The sequence below is a fragment of the Neolamprologus brichardi genome, chromosome 11, assembly GCF_056152115.1.
Source record: "Neolamprologus brichardi isolate AB-2024 chromosome 11, ASM5615211v1, whole genome shotgun sequence".
NCBI lineage: Eukaryota > Metazoa > Chordata > Actinopteri > Cichliformes > Cichlidae > Neolamprologus > Neolamprologus brichardi.
In genome coordinates this window covers 22,849,858-22,874,445 of record NC_142114.1, presented here as the reverse complement: position 1 = coordinate 22,874,445, position 24,588 = coordinate 22,849,858, and the positions used below count along the sequence as shown (strand labels likewise).

Below are 24,588 nucleotides of genomic sequence, written 5' to 3'. Positions count from 1 at the left end.
TCTACATAAATGCAGTTTCATGTTTGATCTGTATATTGTGGTATGAATTAGTATAATCTGCAGTTACTGTTCTCGCGAGAACTAAAGTATATATTTATGTACTTCCTAAATAGACATCAGTATAGTTTTAGTCTGGCCAAACATGTTCTCAGAGTTTACCACAGTAAGACACTATAACAGTCATCTGCAAATTCACACAATTTTTCTGTAGGTTGCAAAAGAAAACTGAAAGAAACTAAAACTACTGCAAGCACCTCTCCAGGGTTCTGTTTTTGTGGAGATGAGAAATAGCCTGAAGGACTGAGCTGGACTTTTGCAATAGCAGGATTTCCAGGTGTCCAGCAGAACACAGGCATCCCTCGACTGAGAGGCACCAAATCTAGAAATAGCTGAAATTTTCTGTGGCCTCAAAGTACACAGCATGTTTACTAGTGTGGACAGAACATGGAGAAAGGAATCAGTGTTAAGAGGTGAACAACACTCAACATATGGAGCAAGTCCTGAGCTTTGACCTTGACAGCTTCTGAAACTTGAAAACAAAAACAGTGAAGGTGTTCTCGCTCACTGCAGCACAGACAGATGTGGAAAAAGTACAGAAATTCTGTAATTAGTAATATTACAGAATAGAATATTAGTAAATGAGAAAACAAATTAATCTAAATTTTAATTACAATTCTAATGAATGTACTCAGACTTAATCTGTTATTTAAAATATACATTTTCTGTTGCGTGCATGATGTTGGGTGGCTTTGCCTCCACACCAAAAAACAGAAAAAAACAGTCAGTGGTTAAAGTGACATTTGGCAAGTGGGGGAACAGTAAGATCTGTTTTAGCAGCTCAGTGTAAAATATTCACAACTCACAATAATTTCTAATGTGAGCTCCAGTAGATTTTCTAAATGTCCTGTTCTCACAGTTTACCACAGTAGTAGACTATAACAGTTATCTGTGAAGTCACACGATTTTAAGCCATAAAAGAAAACTGAACAACAGCTATTACAAGCATAATAATTATCACATTTACTTTGAACTTAGATTTGAATTTTATTGAAGTGATAAAACAAAAACTGTTACATGAAGCTACTGATTTTACCTGATACAGACATATGTGAAATGTACAGGTGCTTTTTTGCACACAAGAACGTCTCCACAAAGATTCACATGGTTTCACTTTGGTTATGCTTTTGTTGAAGTTGGAGTTTATAAGTAGATTTTTTACATTATTTACACAGTATAGTTGGCACCTCAAAGTTTCCTTGTAATAAACGAAGTGGAGTAGCATAGCATTAGATCAAGATTCCATGTCTTGATATCTTTAGCTGATCCCCACTAAGGACTGCCACTTACAAGAAGCCATCATATGAGCGTGTGTTTTATGAAAACCTCTTTGCCAGGATGTACATATATATTAGAAACCCTGTTATTGTTTTATTTAGACTGCATTAAAAACCACAGCCTAATATCTGAATGATTTTTCTTTTTTGTAAGTGCTGCAACAACACATGATCATCAGTGTCCCTTTTTCTGTCTTTATTTCAATATATTCTGTTTCTCCTCTCCGTCCTGGTTTTTACTGCAAGACGTCATTGTCAACGTTGTCCACCTCTTTGGTGTAATGTCATCATCGTCACCAGTGATGCGTTCTCACATGACTAAGTTTCTCCTACAGCTGCCTCTCGCTCATGGATCCCATGATATACTGTTGCTTGATCAGCATCCAGCTATCAGACACATTGCAGGATAATTTTTCAGCTAATAAAAGTTAAACATCTGTATAATTAAGCTACATGACAGAAGGCTAACTAATAATATACATTACCATTGGAACTGCTTCAGTGGTCTCAGTCTCCAGGTTTTCAGACCTCCTCCATTTTTTTCTGAGAACAAATCAATTAATATGAATCCTTGCAGAAGGTCCCACAGCAGCTTGCAGCAACAGCAGGGCATTTACAAAAACTAAATTTTTTCTGTGATCACAGTTTTTTTTTTTTTTGATTTGTTTTGCTTTTTTCATTTTTCGAGGGAACAAATTATATCTTGAACCATAAATTCCAATTTATCCTTTTATGTAAATATGATATGTGCATTACTTATGTATACTGGTCCCATTGGCTAGGAATTACAGGGTATTGGAAATGACAGATTGTCAAACTAACTATACAGGATTAGCCCAAACATTATGACCAAATGAAGGATATAAACATTATGCTAACAATGGTGAAATCAAAAATCGGCATATATTAGAAAATGTGTGACTGACAGATGTCATCCATAACTGGTGGAACACTGTGTGATATTTTAAAAACTGTTTCATGTAGCTGCAAGCTAAGAACAGCATATAAAGCAATAAAAAGCAGCAACTGTCAAAATGTTTTGTCTCATCAGGTTTGTTATTATATTGTTTTAAAATAAACCAATGTGTGGATGTTTATCGCTAACAAAACTGCATTGTGATACAATGAAAGAGGTCATTTGCATCAAATATATAGGAACATTTCTTTTTTGTAATATAATAGGATTGATGTTAGAAGTAGATTAAATTCTTAGATTAAAATAATCTATATATATTTACAAAAATAAAAAAAAAAATCTTCGCATTCCAAAATTAAACTCTGAAATGTAACTGTACCTGTTGGATTTTGTTACCAAAAAAGCAACGACTGCTGAAAGAATTATCCCAATAAGACAAATCAGAAAGCCCCTCAATGTTGCAGCAATAACTTTCGGATCTTGTTTGTAAAGATCTGAAATCACAAGGTTGAAAAATGTTTTTAGCTTATGTTATATAAAACATGTAAAAACAGGAAGTGAATGTCTTATATTTTTTGATAGCTCTAGTATAGGAGAGATATTTCACTTGTAAATACTTACTAACTCCGTTTAACTTCTTTAATATAATGCTGTGATTTAGTTGTCCAATACTATTGCTGCTTACACATTCAATAGTGGAGTTGTCTTAAATTTGAGTATAGGGGAAATATTTAACTCGTAGATACTTACAGTTATTTTCTGTATCGTTTAATGATGATGAATTAGCATTGAACTCATTTATTATAAGGCTGACACTTGATGAGGTATTTCCAATACTATTACTGCTGACACATTCAATAGTGGAGTTGTGACAGTGATCTTGGGACACAGTGATGGTGCTGGTGACTCTGGTGTTTGACACATTGGTTGTTACAGAGTACTCAGTGTGGCCCTCCAAGTGTGGCCATTTGATGGTGGGTGAAGGAAACCCCTCACTGATACACACACAGGTCAAAACCTTTGACTGAGCGACACATTTAGAGTCATTCAAGATTCTTGGTGCATCTGCAAAAACAGAATAAGAAGCTCAGCATCAAAATTACAGTAAACTCATAGGAACATAAATAGTCTTAACACGTTGCTACAATATGAGAATATCTGATACTGAAGAACACAACAATGTAATTAATATTACATTTACTTTCCAGATTTGAATGAAAACTGCTTTTTAAGTAAAAAATGCAAATAATAAGAGCAGACAAAATATAATGTCAGTTATGAAAGTTTTACACTTACAGTAATTACAACATTATTATAATTACTGCTACTACAACTAATACTGTAATAATGATAAAATATACTTTTGCCAAGAGTAATACTCACACTTGACATTGAGAGTTTTTGTCTCATTTGTTTTGACATTTTTGAAGGTGACCTTACAGGTGACGTTACAGGTGACCTTACAGGTGACCTGACCACCGTTGTGTTTTGTTGAAGCGTTAAAGGTCAGATTTGACTTGAAGGGAGGCATATTCTCAGACTTGAATTCAGTGTTGTTTTCTTTGATTTCATAGAGCTTTTGTCCTGATCCACTCCATATCCAGGTGATATTAGGAGTGGATCCAGAGCAGAGACCAGGAGCGCTGCAGGTCAGTGTAGTCCGCTCTCCCTCTGTTATTTCAGGAATCTCCAGTGTGGGCTTTTCACTCAGCTCTAATAGGAAAGTAAATGAAACAAGACATTATAATGAGCATAGAAACCACTGCTAATTTAAAGTAGATGTATGATCACTTTGTTAATAACTTAAATTGTAAAAAGTACATGATAAGGCTGAAAAGTTCCAAGACAGATGCAAGCTCTGTGAGGTATACCCAAACATCAGTTTATGTCTGACCAAAGGAATAGACTAAAGGACATTCAGCAGTTTCTGTTTTTCTTTTTCACTTTAGCTGACATATATGATGAATGGAGACACAGGACCTGCATTACAGGAAGATGTTGTGCCTTTGTGTTAATCTGAGCATCATGTTTATTCACAAAAATCTTTGGAGTAATGATTTAACAACTCTTAAACTCACGTTAAACAAACATGTACTAGTGCCATAATGCAGCTGTAGTTAATACAGCTCATTGTAATTTAGTCGAGCTAAATCATTTAAATCAAACATGATAACGTGGTCACTGTGCATGGAGTATTTGTGGTAGGTTTTGATACCTGTAACTGTGACTGTGATGTTTGCAATCAGTGTGCAGTGAGTCTTTGTCTTAGCGACAACGTGATATGATCCAGAGTCCGACTTGGTGAGGTCATTGATGATGATGCTGCAGTTCTTATTTTTCAGGTCAGCCTCCAACAGTGACACCCTCCTTTTAAACTCAGGGTCAGTTTTCGTATTGTTACTGGAGCCAAATATTGTTTTAGTTATGTTTCCATCATGTTTATACCAAGTTATATTTTCAACATCCTTATCCTTTGTAGTAACAGAACATGCTAGAACAACACACAGTCCAGCCTGTGCTGATACATTTTCATCACTTAGTGTGATTCTGCTGTTGCTCTTTGGACACTCAGGAGTCCCAGAACCTGAACATGCAAAAACAAAAGAGACAAACCAGAAGAGAAGAAGCTGAGTTCATGAAAATCAAAAAACGATGGTAACCAACACCATCAGTTTACATCGTTTACAATGTTTATATTTATAGATGCCTCTTTTACTTCTGCTGTTAACTGATATGACTTATATAAGCGATGCAGTTCACAGCTGTCGCTTCCCATTTTTAATTTAGTAAATTACATTTTCAAACACCGCTGTCTTTGAAACTGCAGTTTTCCTTCTTTTTGTAGTTTCCTTAAATTCATATATTGATGAAGATTTAAATAAGATTTCTTTCTGTACCTGTCTCAGCGAAGAGCAGAATCACCCAGATGAGAGGTAACATTCTGATTCGAATGACAGCACGGCTTCTCTCCACAGGATAGACACTTTCTTTTCAAAGCACAAACACACAAAAGGTGCACTAAAAATATAGAAAGTTCAGTGGCTGATAGAATCACATACAGGATATTACACTTACACATTTACTGTTTTAATATATTTTTTCATGTGACCAATAAACTTGGCTGAGATCTTGAAATATCACAATTTCAAGCATTTCTTGATATCTGTGCCATCGAGAAACTAAAAATTATGAATGGAAATCTCTGAGCCTCAGACTTCTTCAGTTAAGTATACACCAATCATTTACAATCATTTTTATGAAATTACTGAAGCAAGAATACTACAGAGAAAAATGGATGAAAGTGTTTTACCCTCACTCTGTGTGAATCTCCAGCTTTTGTTTCTACACACTGATCTCTGCAGACTGTCTGCTTTCAACTGACTCTTCTTCCTCCTCCTCCTTTGTTACTTCTCTTTGCACTTCAGAAAGTTTCGCTAAGTTTAGCTTTACTCTGCTGGCCATTATTTCCTCTTAGACTGCCACCACACTTACAGCTAAAACCTCCTATCACATTATGATGTTAATGTGAAACTTTAACAGCAGTGAAATCAGAGATAATCTTGAACATGAGGTGCTTAGCTTTCAAATATTTGGAGGTTTAAAACGGTTCGACTGTTTTAAAAACAATCGCCTGACAATTATGCATTGTAATGCATTGTAATACATAGATGCATGTTAATGCTCCGCTTTATAGTGTCACTTTGATCTTTGAAATAACTTCTGTATTTGCAAGAGGAAGATTTGCTGCTTTGTAAAATGTTTGTACTAAAGAAGATGAGTGATGAAATGTTTCTCCTACTGAAAACTGAAGAAGCTGAACAGAATAAACTCTGTGGGATTTACGCATTCTTATTAACATTATTAATGTTGTCCCATATGGTAGCACTTCATTCTCTCCGAGTTCCTGTTTACACTGTAGTATTTTAATATTACAATTATTTCTGTGTAAATACAATTTGTCCTAATCAGTCATTGACAGCACAAACTAATGTAACCTTTAGACAGCACCACAGTGTGACAGAGAAGAACGATGTTGTAACTGACATGTCCCTCAAACATGCTTTCTGTTTTAAAGAGTGACACATTGCTTACTCTGACACTGTAAGTCAAGAATATTCATACAGTACATTTCTGAAAGAGGAAGTAATCCCTGACATACAGAAAAACAGCAGAGCAGTGCCGAAACCTTGCAGCAGGCTCTGGATGCTGGGGCTTAGACAGAACAGGGTTCACAGGGGGCCCTAGCCACCTTCAAAACTGGAACGAATGCAGAGGAATGCAGGGTCTGAACCGCCCTGGGAGCAGGAGCAGGTGCAGGAAGAGAGACAGGTTCTCGGATGATCACAAGAGGAGAAAAAAAAATTATTTTCAGGAACATAAAAGTCCTTGATGAGTACGGAACAATTGTTATGGAAGCAGGCTGATAATGAACCTTCTTCTGATAGTCCAGCACGGGTTCACAATAAACAGTATTCGATTTTTCTGGGCTGCGAACAGCAGTCTTTGCGTTCTATGGAGACGGTGGGAGCATGCATTGAACAATACAACTCTTATTTAAATTTGTTTTATGATCTGAATCATTCAAGTGTGACAAAAATACAGATAAAATTGGAAACCAGGAAAGTGGCAAACACTTTCTCACACCACTATACTTGAACATTCACCTGAACGATGGACTGGAGGAACAAAAATGATGCTGTGTAAGCAGGGAATGAGCAGATTCTACTTTCTAACGAAGCTCAGATGCTTTAAGGTACCCAGCAATTGTTGGAGCTCTTCCATGCCATCTTCCTCTGCTTGTCCACCACTACCATGTCTGATTGGTTGATGTCATCCATGTAGAAGAGGTGGTTGATGATTGCTCTATTCCGGTATTGCTGTGAAATGTGTTTCCTTTCTGTTCCTGTTATAAACAGCTTTATGTTTTCCACAATTTACATACAATATACTCATTAATTGTGCACAATATTTGACTTTTTTGTCAAATGGCATTTAAGAGTGGTCAGAAGCCATATTAGTTAATTACAAAGTGAAAAAGCAGCAAAAGCTTTTTGTTCAATACATTCGCACAGGTATGGCACCTATGTTTTTAAAATGGTATCCTCTTTATTTTCCTGTATATTACTCTTTGTTTATATTACTTATTAGCTGCTATTTTGTTTCGTATGTACATTCTTCCACTCACCTGTAGGGGGCAGAGTAAACCATCTACAGCACAGTAGTCATATGGTGTGGTCCAAGCCTGGAGCCTCTGCACAGACAGGTTGTATACTATTATACAACCTCATGTAATACAATTACAAGAGTTAATACTATGCATAAATGGACCCATGCACCCATATTGGCAATGAGTGAGAAAAATTATACTTGTGTGTTAAAATAGACAATTTATCGTTGTCAAAATGTTCGCTTAATTTTCAATATCAGAGGCTGACAAATTCTACCCTATTAAACGTGATGACACCAGCTCATATAGTAGATTAAGCTATTCACACATTTACTAGAGGTTGCAAAACTTCACCACTGCATACAGTGGGACAAAAAAGTATTTAGTCAGCCACCGATTGTGCAAGTTCCCCCACTTAAAATGATGACAGAGGTCAGTAATTTGCACCAGAGGTACACTTCAACTGTGAGAGACAGAATGTGAAAAAAAAATCCATGAATTCACATGGTAGGATTTGTAAAGAATTTATTCGTAAATCAGGGTGGAAAATAAGTATTTGGTCACCTCAAACAAGGAAAATCCCTGGCTCTCACAGACCTGTAACGTCTTCTGTAAGAAGCTTTTCTGTCCCCCACTCGTTACCTGTATGAATGGCACCTGTTTGACCTCATCATCTGTATAAAAGACACCTGTCCACAGCCTCAACCAGTCAGACTCCAAACTCCGCCATGGCCAAGACCAAAGAGCTTTCGAAGGACACCAGGAAAAGAATTGTAGACCTGCACCAGACTGGGAAGAGTGAATCTACAATAGGCAAGCAGCTTGGTGTGAAAAAATCAACTGTGGGAGCAATCATCAGAAAATGGAAGACATACAAGACCACTGATAATCTCCCTCGATCTGGGGCTCCACGCAAGATCTCATCCCGTGGGGTCAAAATGATCATGAGAACGGTGAGCAAAGATCCCAGAACCACACGGGGGGACCTGGTGAATGACCTGCAGAGAGCTGGGACCAAAGTAACAAAGGTCACCATCAGTAACACACTACAACGGCAGGGAATCAAATCCCGCAGTGCCAGACGTGTTCCGCTGCTGAAGCCAGTGCATGTCCAGGCCCGTCTGAAGTTTGCCAGAGAGCACATAGACGATACAGCAGAGGATTGGGAGAATGTCATGTGGTCAGATGAAACCAAAGTAGAACTTTTTGGTATAAACTCAACTCGTCGTGTTTGGAGGAAGAAGAATACTGAGTTGCATCCCAAGAACACCATACCTACTGTGAAGCATGGGGGTGGAAACATCATGCTATGGGGCTGTTTTTCTGCCAAGGGGACAGGACGACTGATCCGTGTTAAGGACAGAATGAATGGGGCCAAGTATCGTGAGATTTTGAGCCAAAACCTCCTTCCATCAGTGAGAACTTTGAAGATGAAACGAGGCTGGGTCTTCCAACATGACAATGATCCAAAACACACCGCCCGGGCAACAAAGGAGTGGCTCCGTAAGAAGCATTTGAAAGTCCTGGAGTGGCCTAGCCAGTCTCCAGACCTCAACCCCATAGAAAATCTGTGGCGGGAGTTGAAAGTCCGTGTTGCTCGGCGACAGCCCCAAAACATCACTGCTCTTGAGAAGATCTGCATGGAGGAATGGGCCAAAATACCAGCTACTGTGTGTGCAAACCTGGTAAAGACCTATAGTAAACGTTTGACCTCTGTTATTGCCAACAAAGGTTATGTTACAAAGTATTGAGTTGTATTTTTGTTATTGACCAAATACTTATTTTCCACCCTGATTTACGAATAAATTCTTTACAAATCCTACCATGTGAATTCATGGATTTTTTTTTCACATTCTGTCTCTCACAGTTGAAGTGTACCTCTGGTGCAAATTACTGACCTCTGTCATCATTTTAAGTGGGGGAACTTGCACAATTGGTGGCTGACTAAATACTTTTTTGCCCCACTGTAGGTCAAAGGTAGCTGCTTGCACGAATGATCTGTCGTGTTATTTTTTAGGTGCAGGCTTGTACAACCTGCCAAAGCTAATACATGAGCTGGAGAAGCTGAGGGACTATATTTTTCAAAGTTAGGCTTTCCATCTTCCTATTTTTTTCTTTATTACAGTGGAAAGATGAGGTGATATGCAAATTTAATGATGAAAAAAACCCCACTTCAGATATAATAGTTTATAGTATTTAGTGATATTTCTTTTGCATAATAAATGTTTTAGAGAGTTTGCCTTTATGATTCTGTTAAAGTTGTTCTATATGTCAGAGGTTACTTCCCCTTTTAGAAATGTGCTGCATGAATACTCTTGACATACAGTATCGCAGTGAGCAATATGTCACTCTTTGAAACAGAAAGCATGTTTGAAGGACATGTTAGTTACAACATCTTTCTTACCTCTGTCACACTGTGGTGCTGTCTAAAGGTTTCATTAGTTTGTCCTGTCAGTAACTGACAAGGTCAAATTGTATTTAGACAGAAATTATTGTAACCTTAAAGCAGTAAAGTCTAAACAGGAACTTAGAGAGAATAAAGTGATCGCATTTAAGAATGCGTAAATCCCAGAGAGTTTATTCTGTTCAGCTTCTTCAGTTTTCAGTAGGAGAAACATTTCATCACCCATCTAAATGACTTCTTTAGTACAAACATTTGGCAAAGCAGCAAATCTTCCTCTTGCAAATACAGAAGTTATTTCAAAGATCAAAGTGACACCATAAAGCGGAGCATTAACATGCATCTATATATTACAATGCATTACAATGCATAATTGTCAGACGATTGAACCGTTGTGAACATCCAAATATTTGAAAGCTAAGCACCTCATGTTCAAGATTATATCTGATTTCACTGCTGTTAAAGTTTCACATTAACATCATAATGTGATAGGAGGTTTTAGCTGTACGTGTGGTGGCAGTCTAAGAGGAAATAATGGCCAGCAGAGTAAAGCTAAACTTCCTGTAAACTTGCTGAAGTGCAAAGAGAAGTAACAAAGGAGGAGGAGGAGGAAGAAGAGTCAGTTGAAAGCACACAGTCTGCAGAGGTCAGTGTGTGGAAACAAAAGCTGGAGATTCACACAGAGTGAGGGTAAAACACTTTCATCCATTTTTCTCTGTAGTATTATTGCTTCAGTAATTTCATAAAAATGATTGTAAATGATTGGTGTATACTTAACTGAAGAAGTCTGAGGCTGAGAGATTTCTATTCATAATTTTTAGCTTCTCGATGGCACAGATATCAAGAAATGCTTTAATATGATGCTTTAATGTGATATTTCAAGATCTCAGCCAAGTTTATTGGTCACATGAAAAAATATATTAAAACAGTAAATGTGTAAGTGTAATATCCTGTATGTGATTCTATCAGCCACTGAACTTTCTATATTTTAGTGCACCTTTTGTGTGTTTGTGCTTTGAAAAGAAAGTGTCTATCCTGTGGAGAGAAGCCGTGCTGTCATTCGAATCAGAATGTTACCTCTCATCTGGGTGATTCTGCTCTTCGCTGACACAGGTACAGAAAGAAATTTTATTTAAATCTTCATCAATATATGAATTTAAGGAAACTACAAAAAGAAGGAAAACTGCAGTTTCAAAGACAGCGGTGTTTGAAAATGTCATTTACTAAATTAAAAATGGGAAGCAACAGCTGTGAACTGCATCGCTTATATAAGTCATATCAGTTAACAGCAGAAGTAAAAGAGGCATCTATAAATATAAACATTGTAAACGATGTAAACTGATGGTGATGGTTACCATCGTTTTTGATTTTCATGAACTCAGCTTCTTCTCTTCTGGTTTGTCTCTTTTGTTCTTGCATGTTCAGGTTCTGGGACTCCTGAGTGTCCAAAGAGCAACAGCAGAATCACACTAAGTGATGAAAATGTATCAGCACAGGCTGGACTGTGTGTTGTTCTAGCATGTTCTGTTACTACAAAGGATAAGGATGTTGAAAATATAACTTGGTATAAACATGATGGAAACATAACTAAAACAATATTTGGCTCCAGTAACAATACGAAAACTGACCCTGAGTTTAAAAGGAGGGTGTCACTGTTGGAGGCTGACCTGAAAAATAAGAACTGCAGCATCATTATCAATGACCTCACCAAGTCGGACTCTGGATCATATCACGTTGTCGCTAAGACAAAGACTCACTGCACACTGATTGCAAACATCACAGTCACAGTTACAGGTATCAAAACCTACCACAAATACACCATGCACAGTGACCACGTTATCATGTTTGATTTAAATGAGTTAGCTCGACTAAATTACAATGAGATGTATTAACTACAGCTGCATTATGGCACTAGTACATGTTTGTTTAACGTGAGTTTAAGAGTTGTTAAATCAATACCACTCCAAAGATTTTTGTGAATAAACATGATGCTCAGATTAACACAAAGGCACAACATCTTCCTGTAATGCAGGTCCTGTGTCTCCATTCATCATATATGTCAGCTAAAGTGAAAAACAGAAACTGCTGAATGTCCTTTAGTCTATTCCTTTGGTCAGACATAAACTGATGTTTGGGTATACCTCACAGAGCTTGCATCTGTCTTGGAACTTTTCAGCCTTATCTTGTACTTTTTACAATTTAAGTTACTTAACAAAGTGATCATACATCTACTTTAAATTAGCAGTGGTTTCTATGCTCATTATAATGTCTTGTTTCATTTACTTTCCTATTAGAGCTGAGTGAAAAGCCCACACTGGAGATTCCTGAAATAACAGAGGGAGAGCGGACTACACTGACCTGCAGCGCTCCTGGTCTCTGCTCTGGATCCACTCCTAATATCACCTGGATATGGAGTGGATCAGGACAAAAGCTCTATGAAATCAAAGAAAACAACACTGAATTCAAGTCTGAGATTATGACTCCCTTCAAGTCAAATCTGACCTTTAATGCTTCAACAAAACACAACGGTGGTCAGGTCACCTGTAAGGTCACCTTCAAAAATGTCAAAACAAATGAGACAAAAACTCTTAATGTCAAGTGTGAGTATTACTCTTGGCAAAAGTATATTTTATCATTATTACAGTATTAGTAGTAGCAGCAGTAATTATAATAATGTTGTAATTACTGTAAGTGTAAAACTTTCATAACTGACATTATATTTTGTCTGCTCTTATTATTTGCATTTTTTACTTAAAAAGCAGTTTTCATTAAAATCTGGAAAGTAAATGTAATATTAATTACATTGTTGTGTTCTTCAGTATCAGATATTCTCATATTGTAGCAATGTGTTAAGACTATTTATGTTCCTATGAGTTTACTGTAATTTTGATGCTGAGCTTCTTCTTCTGTTTTTGCAGATGCACCAAGAATCTTGAATGACTCCAAATGTGTCGCTCAGTCAAAGATTTTGACCTGTGTGTGTATCAGTGAGGGGTTTCCTTCACCCACCATCAAATGGCCACACTTGGAGGGCCACACTGAGTACTCTGTAACAACCAATCTGTCAAACACCAGAGTCACCAGCACCATCACTGTGTCCCAAGATCACTGTCACAACACCACTATTGAATGTGTCAGCAGTAATAGTATTGGAAATACCTCATCAAGTGTCAGCCTTATAATAAAGGAGTCCAATGCTAATTCATCATCATTAAACAATACAGAAAATAACTGTAAGTATCTACGAGTTAAATATTTCCCCTATACTCAAATTTAAGACATTTCAATACCTGTTTTCAGCTTTAGGTAATCAGCACGGTTTATCTCATTTGATTTCAGATATATTCACACAGTTTTTAACGATTATTCTAGAGAAGAAAGTCTACATTGCAGTGTTGACGGGGTTTGTGATTGGGATAATCCTTTCAACAGTCATTGCTTGTTTGGTAACAAAATGTCGCAGGTAATATTACATCTATGTGGTATTCTCTATTTTTGACATCAGTGTTTTTGTATATTTTATTTTATAAAAAGGAATATTATATTTTCTGAATTGTTCATATTAGTGCTCACCATTTTCCTGGTATACTCGAACGATTTCTGTTTGCACACATGTAAATTTCTATTAGGTCATTTTTATATAAAGTTTATTATATACTGTTAGAGGTCCTAAATGGTGACTTAAGTTTTTATACCAGAACCTTCCACATATAAATACCATTATAGATGGGAAAGAACTGAAACACATATTGTAAAATATCAAAATTGTCAGATATTGTATTGTCACCATTATCATGCTGCAATCAGTATTTACTTATTGTGAGTTTTCATAAAGTTTTGGCTTATCTTACATCATCAGACACATGCCATCATATTTATATGTAAAGATAAAGTGCATTTTTTGATCCAAGATATTTTTTCGGCTTTTAACATGAGAAAAACCAGATTGAGCACGGAAAATAATCAGATTATGTGAACTATATGAGGGTTTTTTTTTTTGCCACGACACAACACTTCTGGTCTGCTGTGAGACCTTCACTAAGCTTCATTTCTATTAATTAATTTCTTCCCAGAAAAAAGTGGAAGAGGTCAGAAAATCTGTCTGAAAACCTGGAGATGGTGACTACTGAAGCTGGTCCAACGGTAACTTAAATAAGTACTTAGCCTTTGGTAACATGTCTGAATATGATATTTATTTTATGATATTAGTTTGATTTTAATTATATTTTTGGTCAAATATTAAGCTAGTTTGGTTTCTGTCCTGTTATTACATCATTATTGTTTTTTATAAGCTGTCAAATTACCTGTAATTGCTGCCTTGTGCTTGACAGATGGATGCTGATCAAGCAGCAACATATGATGGGATCTGTGAGCCAGAGGAAGCTGAAGGAGAAGCTGAGTCTGTTGCACAATTACCATCCAATGGAAACTGCACAAAAGAGGTGGAGTACTCCGACATTAACTTCTCTGCACTAAGACCCAAGAACCCTGAAGAGGCAGCAAACACGCAGGATGCCAGAGACACAGAGTATGCTGAAATTAAAAGAGAAGAAGTGAGACAAGAAGACGCCCAAGAGGACAGTGAAATGTTGGAGGGCAATGAAGAGAATGAGTTCATGAGTAAAAAGGACAATGAGGAAGGTGAGGATGTGGCGCTGTATTCCAGTGTGGAGGAATTAATGGGTTAATTATGAGAGCTGTGAGATCTATCACATTTGGAGAAATTAACTGTGAAGCATCACACAACCATTACAAACAGAAGATACATGCATGCTGCAATCAACGTATGCGTTGAGAATTGTGTGTGCTTTGTTAGATGAGATGGAATTTCTGGGATTTTTCAATTACGAAAAATATAAGCATGTATGTAATATAAAAGGATAAACGTGTTTCCACAGGACTTACAAAAATGGTAAAAATATCAGGATGTGGTGTTTAATGTGGTCTAAACAGAAAAATAGTGGGTCGACTAATCAGATCCAGGTACTGACAAAAAGGTTTTTATCAAATATCCTCTCATGTTATAACTTCTTTCTTTGGTATGTAAGTGGCAGTCGTTAGTGGGTACTCCACTTATTTAATACAAGGAAATATTCAGGTGTCAGCCATACTATGTAAATATTGTAATAAATCTTCTTATTTACTTCACCTTCAAAAGACTGTTCCACAAGAACATAAGGTGAAACTTTTTAAATTAGGGGTGTCAAACTCCAGTCCTCAAGGGCCGGTGTCCTGAAACGTTTCCATGTGTCCATGCTGCAACACACCTAGATAACCTTAGTATGTCATTTGCAAAATTCTGTAGAGTTTGACTGTCTGCTGAGATGGCAACCCCTAACCCGAGTCAAGTAAATTTAAATAAATGAAGTGGAAAATGTACGTGTAAAAGTACTTTTATTGCACTGTGTTCATTCACTTATGAGCTGCTGTGAATCAAATGGCTGAATTCCCCATCTCAGCATGCTAATGACCTACTAATGTTATTCAGGTGTGTAGCAGCAGGGACGACCCTCGAGGACTGAAGTTTGACACCTGTGGTTTAAATCATGAATATAAATGTTAAATCTTTCTGAAAAGGTTTTTGTATGCAAACAATATTCTTTACATTTTGCATATCTCTGTATGATACATCAGGTAGAATTAGCAGCTTCATGTAACAGTCAAACATTTCATCATGTTAATAAAATTCAGTCATAAATAAGGTGAATGCAACTGAAATCAAATTCAAGCTCAGAGTGAGAATTTATTCAGTTACATTATTTAGTTTGTGGAGGAGGGGAGAGAACACCTTTGCTTTGTTTTAAACCATGAAAAGCTAAAGGAAAGCACACCCTGGTAAAGCTTTTGTACAAATTCAGACCACGCATGGCATTTTGTAGTTTGACGCCTCTCAGACGAGGGTTGTCTGTGTTCCGCTGAACTGCTGTAAATAGTGCAATTGCAAAAGTCCAGCTCCACCTTTCAGGCTACTTCCCAACTCCACAAACACTGGACTAAGGGGGTCATAATATTTAGATTTCAGGTTTCTTTTACAGCTTAAAATTGACCGTTATAGTATCTTACTGTGTCAAAATGTGAGAACAGGAAGATTAGACCCACCGATAATAGAGTGATGCATAATAAGGAAGTATATATATATATATATATTCATCTGTGACTCTTGTGAGAACAATAACTAGTTCATGAATACTGTACATAGATGACAGGTGTTAGTAGATGAATGCTCAATCTTTGTGTTTGAATCTGCGGGTATTTAAAGCATCTTTTAAATAATATTGTTTTAATCATATATTTTTTAATATCAGTAATCGCACACCATCATACTTTAAACAGTATGCACTGTGTCAGCTATTTCACAGTTTAAAGTGCTGATGCAAAGTGAAGATAAGGTTGTTGTTGGTTGGTTGGTTAGCATGACAACAATTTGTTACTCCTGTTTTTAGCAACTGTTGTGTACTTCCTTTTTTTATGATTTATGTCACTTATAGTCATTGCTACAATGAAAATACCTTTTTGTGCTCTTTGTTACATTTATTTTTAGCTTACTGTGATAGCCTGAGATTGAGGAATTACTGTAGTGTGAGGAGAAGAGCAGTTATACTTTGCAGTAAATGTTTGTGCAGGTTTTGTTTTGTTTTGTTTGTTTGAATAAATGGAAGCAAATGCTCATAAGTTTTTTCAGACCTGCCGTTAAACATGTTTTGGGTTTGGGGGGGGGGGATCCAAAATTGATTCCCAGGGGGACTGTGGTAGTAAAATGTAGTCACATCAGTATGGAAAATATGAATTTGCAACATCCTGTAGTGGCATCTGTGTTAAACCTGTTTCCTGTGCAGTTTGCTTCCTGTACATTTCTTGAGCATTCTTCTGTTAATAAAACTATTGAATTTTTAAAGAAAAAAAAACCTGCCTCTTGTCTTTCCTGAGAAGATTTCTCAACATCCGGACGAGCCTGCTCTTTAAAATTAGGCGCAACAAACAACACAGGAACTGAGTTTATGTTGTGGGTCCTCACTCGAAAGTTTATTTCTCTTTCAGTACAATTTTGACCTCATCAGCACTGTTTTCAGAAATATGTAACACACTAAATTTTCTTAAAAATTGCAGTGGTTATTTTCTTTTTCTTGTTTTTTCTATTAACTATAGCACTTTAATTAACTGCTATTTAGTATAGCGGTTCATTAAAGTGCAACACTTTCCACTTTAGCATATGTAAGAATGACATACTTCTTAAACACTGCTGCAAATAGCATTTCCTCTTTCAGGGCTTAGGTAGAAGCCTTGCAAACTTAGATTTGAAGAAGTCTGTCTTCAATAGTAAATACATTTCATGATATATTAATAACATTTTCAAGTCTTCTGTCCCTAAGGTATCCTTCTTCTTGAACATTGGCCTTTTTTGTTGAGATTTGGTGTTGAGTTCAGTGCATGGCTTCTCTGGAGGCAGCAGTGTGCAGTGTTGTTGAACTGCATTAAGATATTACTGGCCACTTCATGAAGTACACGTTGCTTTTGCACCTTGGATCAATCTTTTGATTTTAAAGTGTTGTACATTCAGAGATGTTCTTTTGCATTCCTGGGTATAAAGAGCAGTTATTTGAGCCTCTGTTGCCTTTCTATTAGCTCAAAAGAGCGTGATCATTGAGCTCTGACATCAGGCAAGGACGTTTTTAGCCATTTTCTGGATATTTTCTCTTTTTGAGACCAATTTTATAGATCTTTCTATAAACATTAAAGACTATAAATAGTACAATTCAATCAGGACCATCCTTAAAAAAAAATGCTGAATAAGTAAATTATAAAGATAGATAACTTTGTAGGGGTGTAGGGTGGGGTTATGTTAACCATAAATTAAAATTTGTCTTCAACATGGATGAAAATTGATAACAAGCCTCATAACTAGAAAACTCTGTTTCTTACAACTTAACTTTATCTTTATATTTCTATTTACGAGGAGTAAAAGCCAAACTCCCGGAGGAAACCTGTCAGCGAGCACGTTTAGTTCACAGAGTGCGCCACCCCAATAAGTGACTCAGAAGTTTGCTCTATTTCTGCATCAGAAAACCCACACTTACCTTATTTCACAGTTAACAAACTCAGTTTGACCTAAACGAGCTTTTTGGAACAACAGGTCTGACTTTTAATGGCTTTGACACAACACAAATGGCACTCAAACAGCTACACAATGTGACAGCAAAAGTAGTCTGGACTGTGCATCTGCCAGCAAAACATAATATTTTTCATCATGTAGCCTTAGCGCCGCATTTAAATATACAAGTTACTTTTACTTTAAATAAATAATATTGTGGTCACCTATTCTGCTCCACATATTTATTCTTGCAGTCTATTAGCAGGAATCATACTATAACATAATCACTGTCTGTCATATAATGAGCTTTGATGCAGTGTTTGGAGCAAACATTTTCAGCTCCTTTCCCTTTAAGACTACCTGCCATTTACCGTAACCTTTTCATCAACAACAGCTTTTAATAGTACGTCAGGACTCTTAGCAACAGAGCTGTGTGCCTTGCACACACAGCTCATTATATATGATCAAGACTAGAGAAAAAAACAAATGTGTGTTTAGAGAAGGGTAAAGCCTGACATTTTGGCTCACAAGGATTGCTTGCAGATAAGCTGACCTCATTATTTAATATTGATCATGTCTGATATCTATTTTGAACATTCACCATTGTGAGTCATTCTACATGACCAAAAACAAGGAAAAGGATCACAGGTCTGCTTTTGAGGTTTTATTTCCTTCTTTGGTTTCAAGCTGTATTTAACAATTTTATCTGATCTGTTACAAGCCCACTGAAAGCAGCCAGGGTGTTTACGTAACATTATATAAAAGTAAAATTTTCAAAGCAGAAAAAACTGTTTTTCAAATTCATATAATTCAAAATATTGCATTAGAGACATGCAGTAAGAGTAAAGACTATGAACAAGGATGATTTCAAATGGAGATAAAAACTGACTGGAAGAATGAAACCTCAGCAGTCACTCTAATAGTGACCTGCACAACATACGTAGCTCTAAAGCAACATGTCACAACCCAGATCTATGCATAGAAATGTCTCTTGAAAAGAGACTTATGGCTACCTCCGCCGTTGATGTTGTGATTCAGCGTGTTTGCACTGCGACCAAAGATTCTGCAAAAGCCTGACCTTTTTCATCAAAATGCCACTATTAAAGAACTGCACTAAATCTGCTGTCATTTCTGTCCATGAACCACGAGGTCAACAGCACCGTCACCCTTACTGTAAAAGATTAAAGCAGAACTTCTGCTGCATGTGCGAGTGGAAATGAAAAAGGGAGAAATAAAAGGGAACCTCACCACAAAAAAAGTAGAAGAAGGCGGTCCCTCATCATCATTTCTAATTATATCTTCTTCTTCTTTTTTGTTACCACCACTGTTTCTTGACATTAGTTTGACAGTTTTTAAAATCTATATCTTTATAGAGAAACAAACCTATTGTATGTAAAAAGAGAAGCACTTCAAACGAAGAGGAAGAAGTTGATTAAAAAAGGGTTCCGTAAGTCAAGTGTGACAATAATTAAGAAATGTTACATCTATGTTGTATTTTAACAGTTGTTGCTATAGTGTAGCTTAATAAAGGAATGAACTGCAAAGACAGAAATAAACAAACAACAAACTGATGACTTATGTCAAGAAGATTGACTAGTATTCTAGTTTGTGCAGCACAATGTGTTCCGTGTTATTAAAGGCTGCTGTGGTATTTTACTCTATGTTGACATCTAGTGGTTCTATTAGGAAACTGTTGTAAACAGCAGTGCAGGAGCCTATGTGACGGGTTTTAAATGTATCAGGTGTACCGTACAGGTGATGAATGGCTCACTATTTGTCACCTCTCAGGTGAACGGCTGATTCAAATGACAGGTGAATGAACAAATCATTTGCGGACTTCTCAGAAAGTGAGTCTCCTTGTTGATAAGCAAAGCAGCATACAGGGAAAAGAAAATGGACCAAAGAGAAGGATAATGGTGAAATTTAGAAAAGAGGTGGAAAGGAGAGACCAGAAGGAGATGGTGAAGAGGAGATCACAGGTGAGGATGACACAGTATTTTAACACTATGGAGCAGTAAAGTGAGGTGAGGGCAAAGTTAGTCACCTCAATTCAAATGATTGGGATAGTTATAAAGCTTTCAATTTCAAATCTCATTCTGTTTCTGCCTACACAGTTTACACAGGATGGTCACACTCTATCAGGGTCTATATTAAAAAAAACACACAAAGTCCATGTTAAATGTCTTAAACCTGAATTATTTCAAATGGACAACAGGGGGCGACTTGTGTGGTTGCAAAAGAGAAAGTGTCCAGCTATTTAAAAGTCTATCTTCAGAAAAAAATTAATTTAAATGGAGAAGACATCAGTCAGCAATCCATTTTCTTCTACTTCCACATCTTTGACCAATTTCGAACCATCAATTAACCTAAAGCCCTGCATGACTTTGGACTGTAGGAGGAAGTCAGAAGGTTCAGAGGGAACCAGCAGAGAACGTGCAAACACCACACAGAAAGGCTCCAGGCTGGTTTCAAACCTAGGACGTTTTTGCTGGGCGACAACGGTGCTACTGACAGCACCACCCTGTACGTCTTTTTGATCAAGTACAAAGACAATAAAAAGCTGTGAATATATAATGTAGAATTTCATTTTGCTGCATATTTGCAGTTCAGATTTTTGCATTAAGATGGACTAGTGTATACTGTACAGGGCTGCATCAGCTGGCATATCATGTGAAGAAATAAGTAGCATGTGCAACTAGCTAAGATCATACTGTGGCTTTAACCCTTTCACGCATAGTGGTTTGTATTCCAGCACACTTGCACATAGATCACTACACTGGACACTGATGTGTCACTCCCTACCCTGCCACCCAGTCAGAACATATGTTGTCCACCTAAGTGGACATGAAGAAAACTAAATGTTTAAAAAAATGAAGTTCAAAAATCTTGTTTGCATGCATAAAGATGAATAAAAATACTTTTAAAAAACTGATTGAGGTTGTCATATGCATGCATGAAAGGGTTAAAAAGACTTTAAGCTTGACTAAGAAATGTATGTTTAATTAAAGTGAACATCAAAGTTCATGTTCGTGCACTATTCGTGCGGTGGGCTATTTTGAGAACTTTGCTTTTAATAGATAAGATCAATACCACAGACACAGGCTCACAGCTTACATGTTGTATTGCAAAGACGAAAGCGACTGCTCTGTTTGTCTGCCCAAAGTTCAGGACTATAACCATACGTTTTGTTTTTTTAATCCACACAGAAACAGACATGTAAAAAACAAAAAAAACAAACTGTAACACATTAACTACATCTTGCCCAAAGGTTTCCTAGCAACTTGGTTCTAATGTCAAGTTGTCACCCAGCTGTGACAGTAAGTTATGGTTGAGAAAATCTGGTATAGAAGTAAAACAATAGTCCCCTGCTGTCAAATAGATGAGGAGTTACTCACAGATGGAAAATAACATCTGACGCTTAGCAGGTGCTAGTTATTTTGCATACAGGGTTTCTCTAAAAATAAGAAGGGGGAAACTCTGTATCATTTTTCATGACTTTTGAACATGCAGTACTGCATAGCTCTAACAGTTTTAACGGTTGTTCCTCTTTATTAGTAATGCCAAAAAAGAATTTAATAAATGAAAGAAAAACAAAACTGTCAGGTTGCTCTTTCACTGTGTCAACACTGATAAAGAAAGAAGCAGAGGTACAGAAACAGATGCTGGACTGTAGCACTACCATGAGGACATCTCCATATCATTCAGTGTTGTTCTATATACCCTAAATAAATCTGCTGGTTTAGGGCTTAACCTCAAGTGTAATTTCCAGTCAGATCTTATAATCTGAATTATAGACAGCTATCGGGGAATATTCATAATCTTTATTATTAGTTTATTAAGTGTAGGTTCAAACTGTGGTTTGTATAATGATGATTTACTTTAGTCAAGGTCATAAACCCAGTTACAGTGCAAAAGATACAATCCCAATACAAATATATAGTTAGGTTGTAAATTGAAGCTTCTCATTTTAAAATGTATGGCAATCACTGACCTTTTGGTGGTATAATGTCATCCTATTTTTTGCCTGACATAGGATTATAGCTGCTCAACAGTGCTGGGTCTTCTTTGCCATATATATATATATATATATATATATATATATATATATATAAAAATAAATATATATATATATATATATATATATATTTATTTTTATTTTTATTTTTTTTCATATTATGATGCACAACTGTGCAACATGTTTGCAGCTGGTGAAACATCTGGACTGTAGGCAGAGTCTTTAGTAGTTTAGCATTGTCTTGCTAAAATATGCACAGCTTTCCCTGAACAAAACATTACATACATGGGAGCATTTATTGCTCTAAAACCTGTGTATACATTTCAGCACTGGCGGTACCTTTCTAGATGTACAAGCTGCCAATTCCACAGGCACTGATGTACCGCCATACCACTAATGGCTATGAGCACTAATAACAAGGTTGATTGTCCTCTTTAGTATGTAGAAAGTTTTATCTGTTTGTTTTTTTTAAAAAATTCTGAAATAGTTCCTATATATATATATATAGATACACATGTATAAAATATTAAGATGTAATTCTTGGCCCGATAACAGTAACTATTTGTGACATTTTGCTTATTTTGAAAAAGTATATATTACACCTTAAATAAAATGCTATTACAAAGTAAGTTCTACAGCTGTATCTTATTTATATTCTGGCAAATACCTTTGCCTTCTAGTGGCTAACATATGTTAGCCACTAACTTTGCACATTCTGTTTAATCATGTATGTGCTTAAAGTCATTTTGGATTAGGGCTGAGTTTATAGGATTAGAACTTTCCACTAGCTGGATGGAGCCTTAAATAGATCAACCTGAAGCTGTCAGTGCTTCAGAGCTGTGGGAGAATCGCTGTTTGACAGCAAAATATTTCAGCGATAGGACCATTTCTGTTCCAGACGTGCAGGTAGGTGTAGTATTGTTGACTGGAATTAACAGCAATGTATTTTTAACATTTCAGCATTTATCTTCATCAATTTTATTCTGTTAAGTCTTTATCTTTTTTTTTTTTGCCTCTGTGGGCTTCACACTATCTATGAAAACAGATGAGAATATTAGAGAGGACATTTCTGTCAGTGAAAAGATTTCCTGCATGTTTGTATATTGAACCATCAGAAAACAACAGCAGATTTGTTTATTGATTATACCTTAAATTAACACTGTAGAGCAGATAGAAGAAAACAGAAAACTGATGTTTTTAAATCATCAAAAAATACTGGGTACAGCTCTTTAGTAAGTCGTTTTCTCCTCCTTTCTGTTAGCCGAAAGTTATTATTGAGTTTGATTCATGGTTGCTTTTTCAAAGCTACCCTTTATCAATTTGCCAGCTGTGATAATCTCTATTTTTATACTTCAGAAAGATAATAAAGTGTTTTAGAGCTGTATTCTTTTCTTTTTCTTTTTTTTTTTTTTTTTTTTTTTTACAAAATATTCACATTAACTTTCTATTTCAAACATTTTTAAGGCCTTTTTAAATAATTGTACTTTTTGTCTTTCTTTAGCAATGGCTGATGTCTTCAGAGGCCTAAACCTCCTTGAAACCCTTAAGGAATCTATTGAGAGCAATAGGTTATCAGATGTTAAGGACGCAGTGGAAGACCTCCTTATCAGCAGGATCAATTTGGGTGTGGTGGGGGACCGTGGGGAAGAAAAAGCCTCTTTCATGAACTCCCTCCGTGGTCTTGGGGCTGGCGATGAGGGAGCAGCTCCTTCTCCAGCTTCTGTTCCTCCAGATGGTTTAGCAGGCTACCCTGACCCCAAACACCCTGACTTTCGCCTGTGGGACCTGCCACCTGTTCCAGACATATCTCCATTTGAACCAGAGGGATACATGGATAGATATAAGTTCCTCCGCTACAATGCAGTCTTTATGACATCCACACAGACAGTCCAACCCAACAGTGTAGATGTTTTCTTGGAGGCCCTTTCCCTGCAGCGACAAACGGTGTATTTCATTCTCTTAGCTTCAGTTAAGGACTCAGAAAAGATCCTGGAAGAAAAAAAGAAAGCCAGTCTGGAAGTGCTGAAATCAAAGGGTATGGCACAGCCTAAAGTCTACCTGGTCGGACCAGCTGCCCTGGAGAAGTTTGACTTCCCTACTCTATTAGCAGATATGAGTAATGATCTTCCAGAGATCCGAGCACACGCCCTTGTCTTAGCTCTACCAACACTCACCTCAGCTCTGGTCACTCAAAAAAAGGAAGCATTCAAAGCACTAGTATGGGCAGCTGCCTCACTGTCAGGTGGGGTATCAGCAATTCCTGTTCCCCTTGTTGCATCCATGGTGGACTCAAGTATAGGAGTGCGAATCTTGACCAAAGCACGGTTATCTCTTTGCCTGGATGATGAATCCGTGGAGCGATTAGCCCAACAGCGAGGCATGGAACCTACAAAACTTAAAGAGTTACGAAACTCTGTGTTGTCAGTGGAGGTTAGCAAGGGTGAAGTGAAAAGGAGGTTGGCGGCAGCAGAGAAGGACTTGGCCACTGTTTCGTCGAAGCTGCTGGAGATGGCGATGCCTAGAAATGCCCGTTCAGTCAGCCGCTCCTTTGCTGCTATGCTGCGGGCTTTAAACAGTGCCATTGATGAGATGGCAGCTGATGCTCAAAACATACTAGCGGCTGTTCATGCAAAGGGGAAATGAAGGCAAATGTTTGGGGTTTTTAA

The 24,588-nt window shown here is 36.9% G+C and overlaps 3 protein-coding genes across 3 annotated transcripts; 2 read left to right on the top strand and 1 right to left on the bottom strand.

Annotated features, from left to right (window-relative positions):
- Window positions 1–1,652: 1,652 nt before the first annotated feature.
- On the bottom strand, window positions 1,653–5,585 carry LOC148100561 (B-cell receptor CD22-like). Its single transcript, XM_087847947.1, has 8 exons — window positions 5,561–5,585; window positions 5,148–5,237; window positions 4,466–4,834; window positions 3,634–3,963; window positions 3,001–3,315; window positions 2,630–2,744; window positions 1,820–1,877; window positions 1,653–1,721 (listed from the first exon to the last, which is right to left on the bottom strand). The coding sequence occupies exons 2-8, from the start codon at window positions 5,188–5,190 to the stop codon at window positions 1,653–1,655; spliced, it is 1,299 nt and encodes a 432-aa protein (XP_087704073.1). The 5' UTR covers window positions 5,191–5,237; window positions 5,561–5,585.
- A 5,467-nt stretch (window positions 5,586–11,052) lies between these two features.
- On the top strand, window positions 11,053–15,353 carry LOC148100560 (uncharacterized). Its single transcript, XM_087847946.1, has 7 exons — window positions 11,053–11,068; window positions 11,244–11,612; window positions 12,113–12,418; window positions 12,737–13,051; window positions 13,158–13,281; window positions 13,892–13,961; window positions 14,150–15,353. Exons 1-7 carry the CDS (start codon window positions 11,053–11,055, stop codon window positions 14,504–14,506), a joined length of 1,557 nt encoding a protein of 518 aa, XP_087704072.1. The 3' UTR covers window positions 14,507–15,353.
- Window positions 15,354–22,757: 7,404 nt separating this feature from the next.
- Window positions 22,758–24,565, top strand: irgq2 (immunity-related GTPase family, q2). Its single transcript, XM_006791736.2, has 2 exons — window positions 22,758–22,828; window positions 23,424–24,565. The coding sequence occupies exon 2, from the start codon at window positions 23,426–23,428 to the stop codon at window positions 24,563–24,565; it is 1,140 nt and encodes a 379-aa protein (XP_006791799.1). The 5' UTR covers window positions 22,758–22,828; window positions 23,424–23,425.
- Window positions 24,566–24,588: the final 23 nt, after the last annotated feature.

Bases quoted from the DNA above. Each gene is read 5' to 3' on its own strand.
- LOC148100561 (XM_087847947.1), bottom strand. From the start codon at position 5,190: ATGTTACCTCTCATCTGGGTGATTCTGCTCTTCGCTGAGACAG. The intron at 4,835-5,147 runs GTACAGAAAGAA...TTGCATGTTCAG, and splicing joins TCTGCTCTTCGCTGAGACAG to GTTCTGGGACTCCTGAGTGT. The intron at 2,745-3,000 runs GTAAGTATCTAC...TTGTGATTTCAG, and splicing joins AAACGATACAGAAAATAACT to ATCTTTACAAACAAGATCCG.
- LOC148100560 (XM_087847946.1), top strand. The intron at 13,282-13,891 runs GTAATATTACAT...ATTTCTTCCCAG, and splicing joins TTGGTAACAAAATGTCGCAG to AAAAAAGTGGAAGAGGTCAG. The intron at 13,962-14,149 runs GTAACTTAAATA...TGTGCTTGACAG, and splicing joins CTACTGAAGCTGGTCCAACG to ATGGATGCTGATCAAGCAGC.
- irgq2 (XM_006791736.2), top strand. From the start codon at position 23,426: ATGGCTGATGTCTTCAGAGGCCTAAACCTCCTTGAAACCCTTAAGGAA.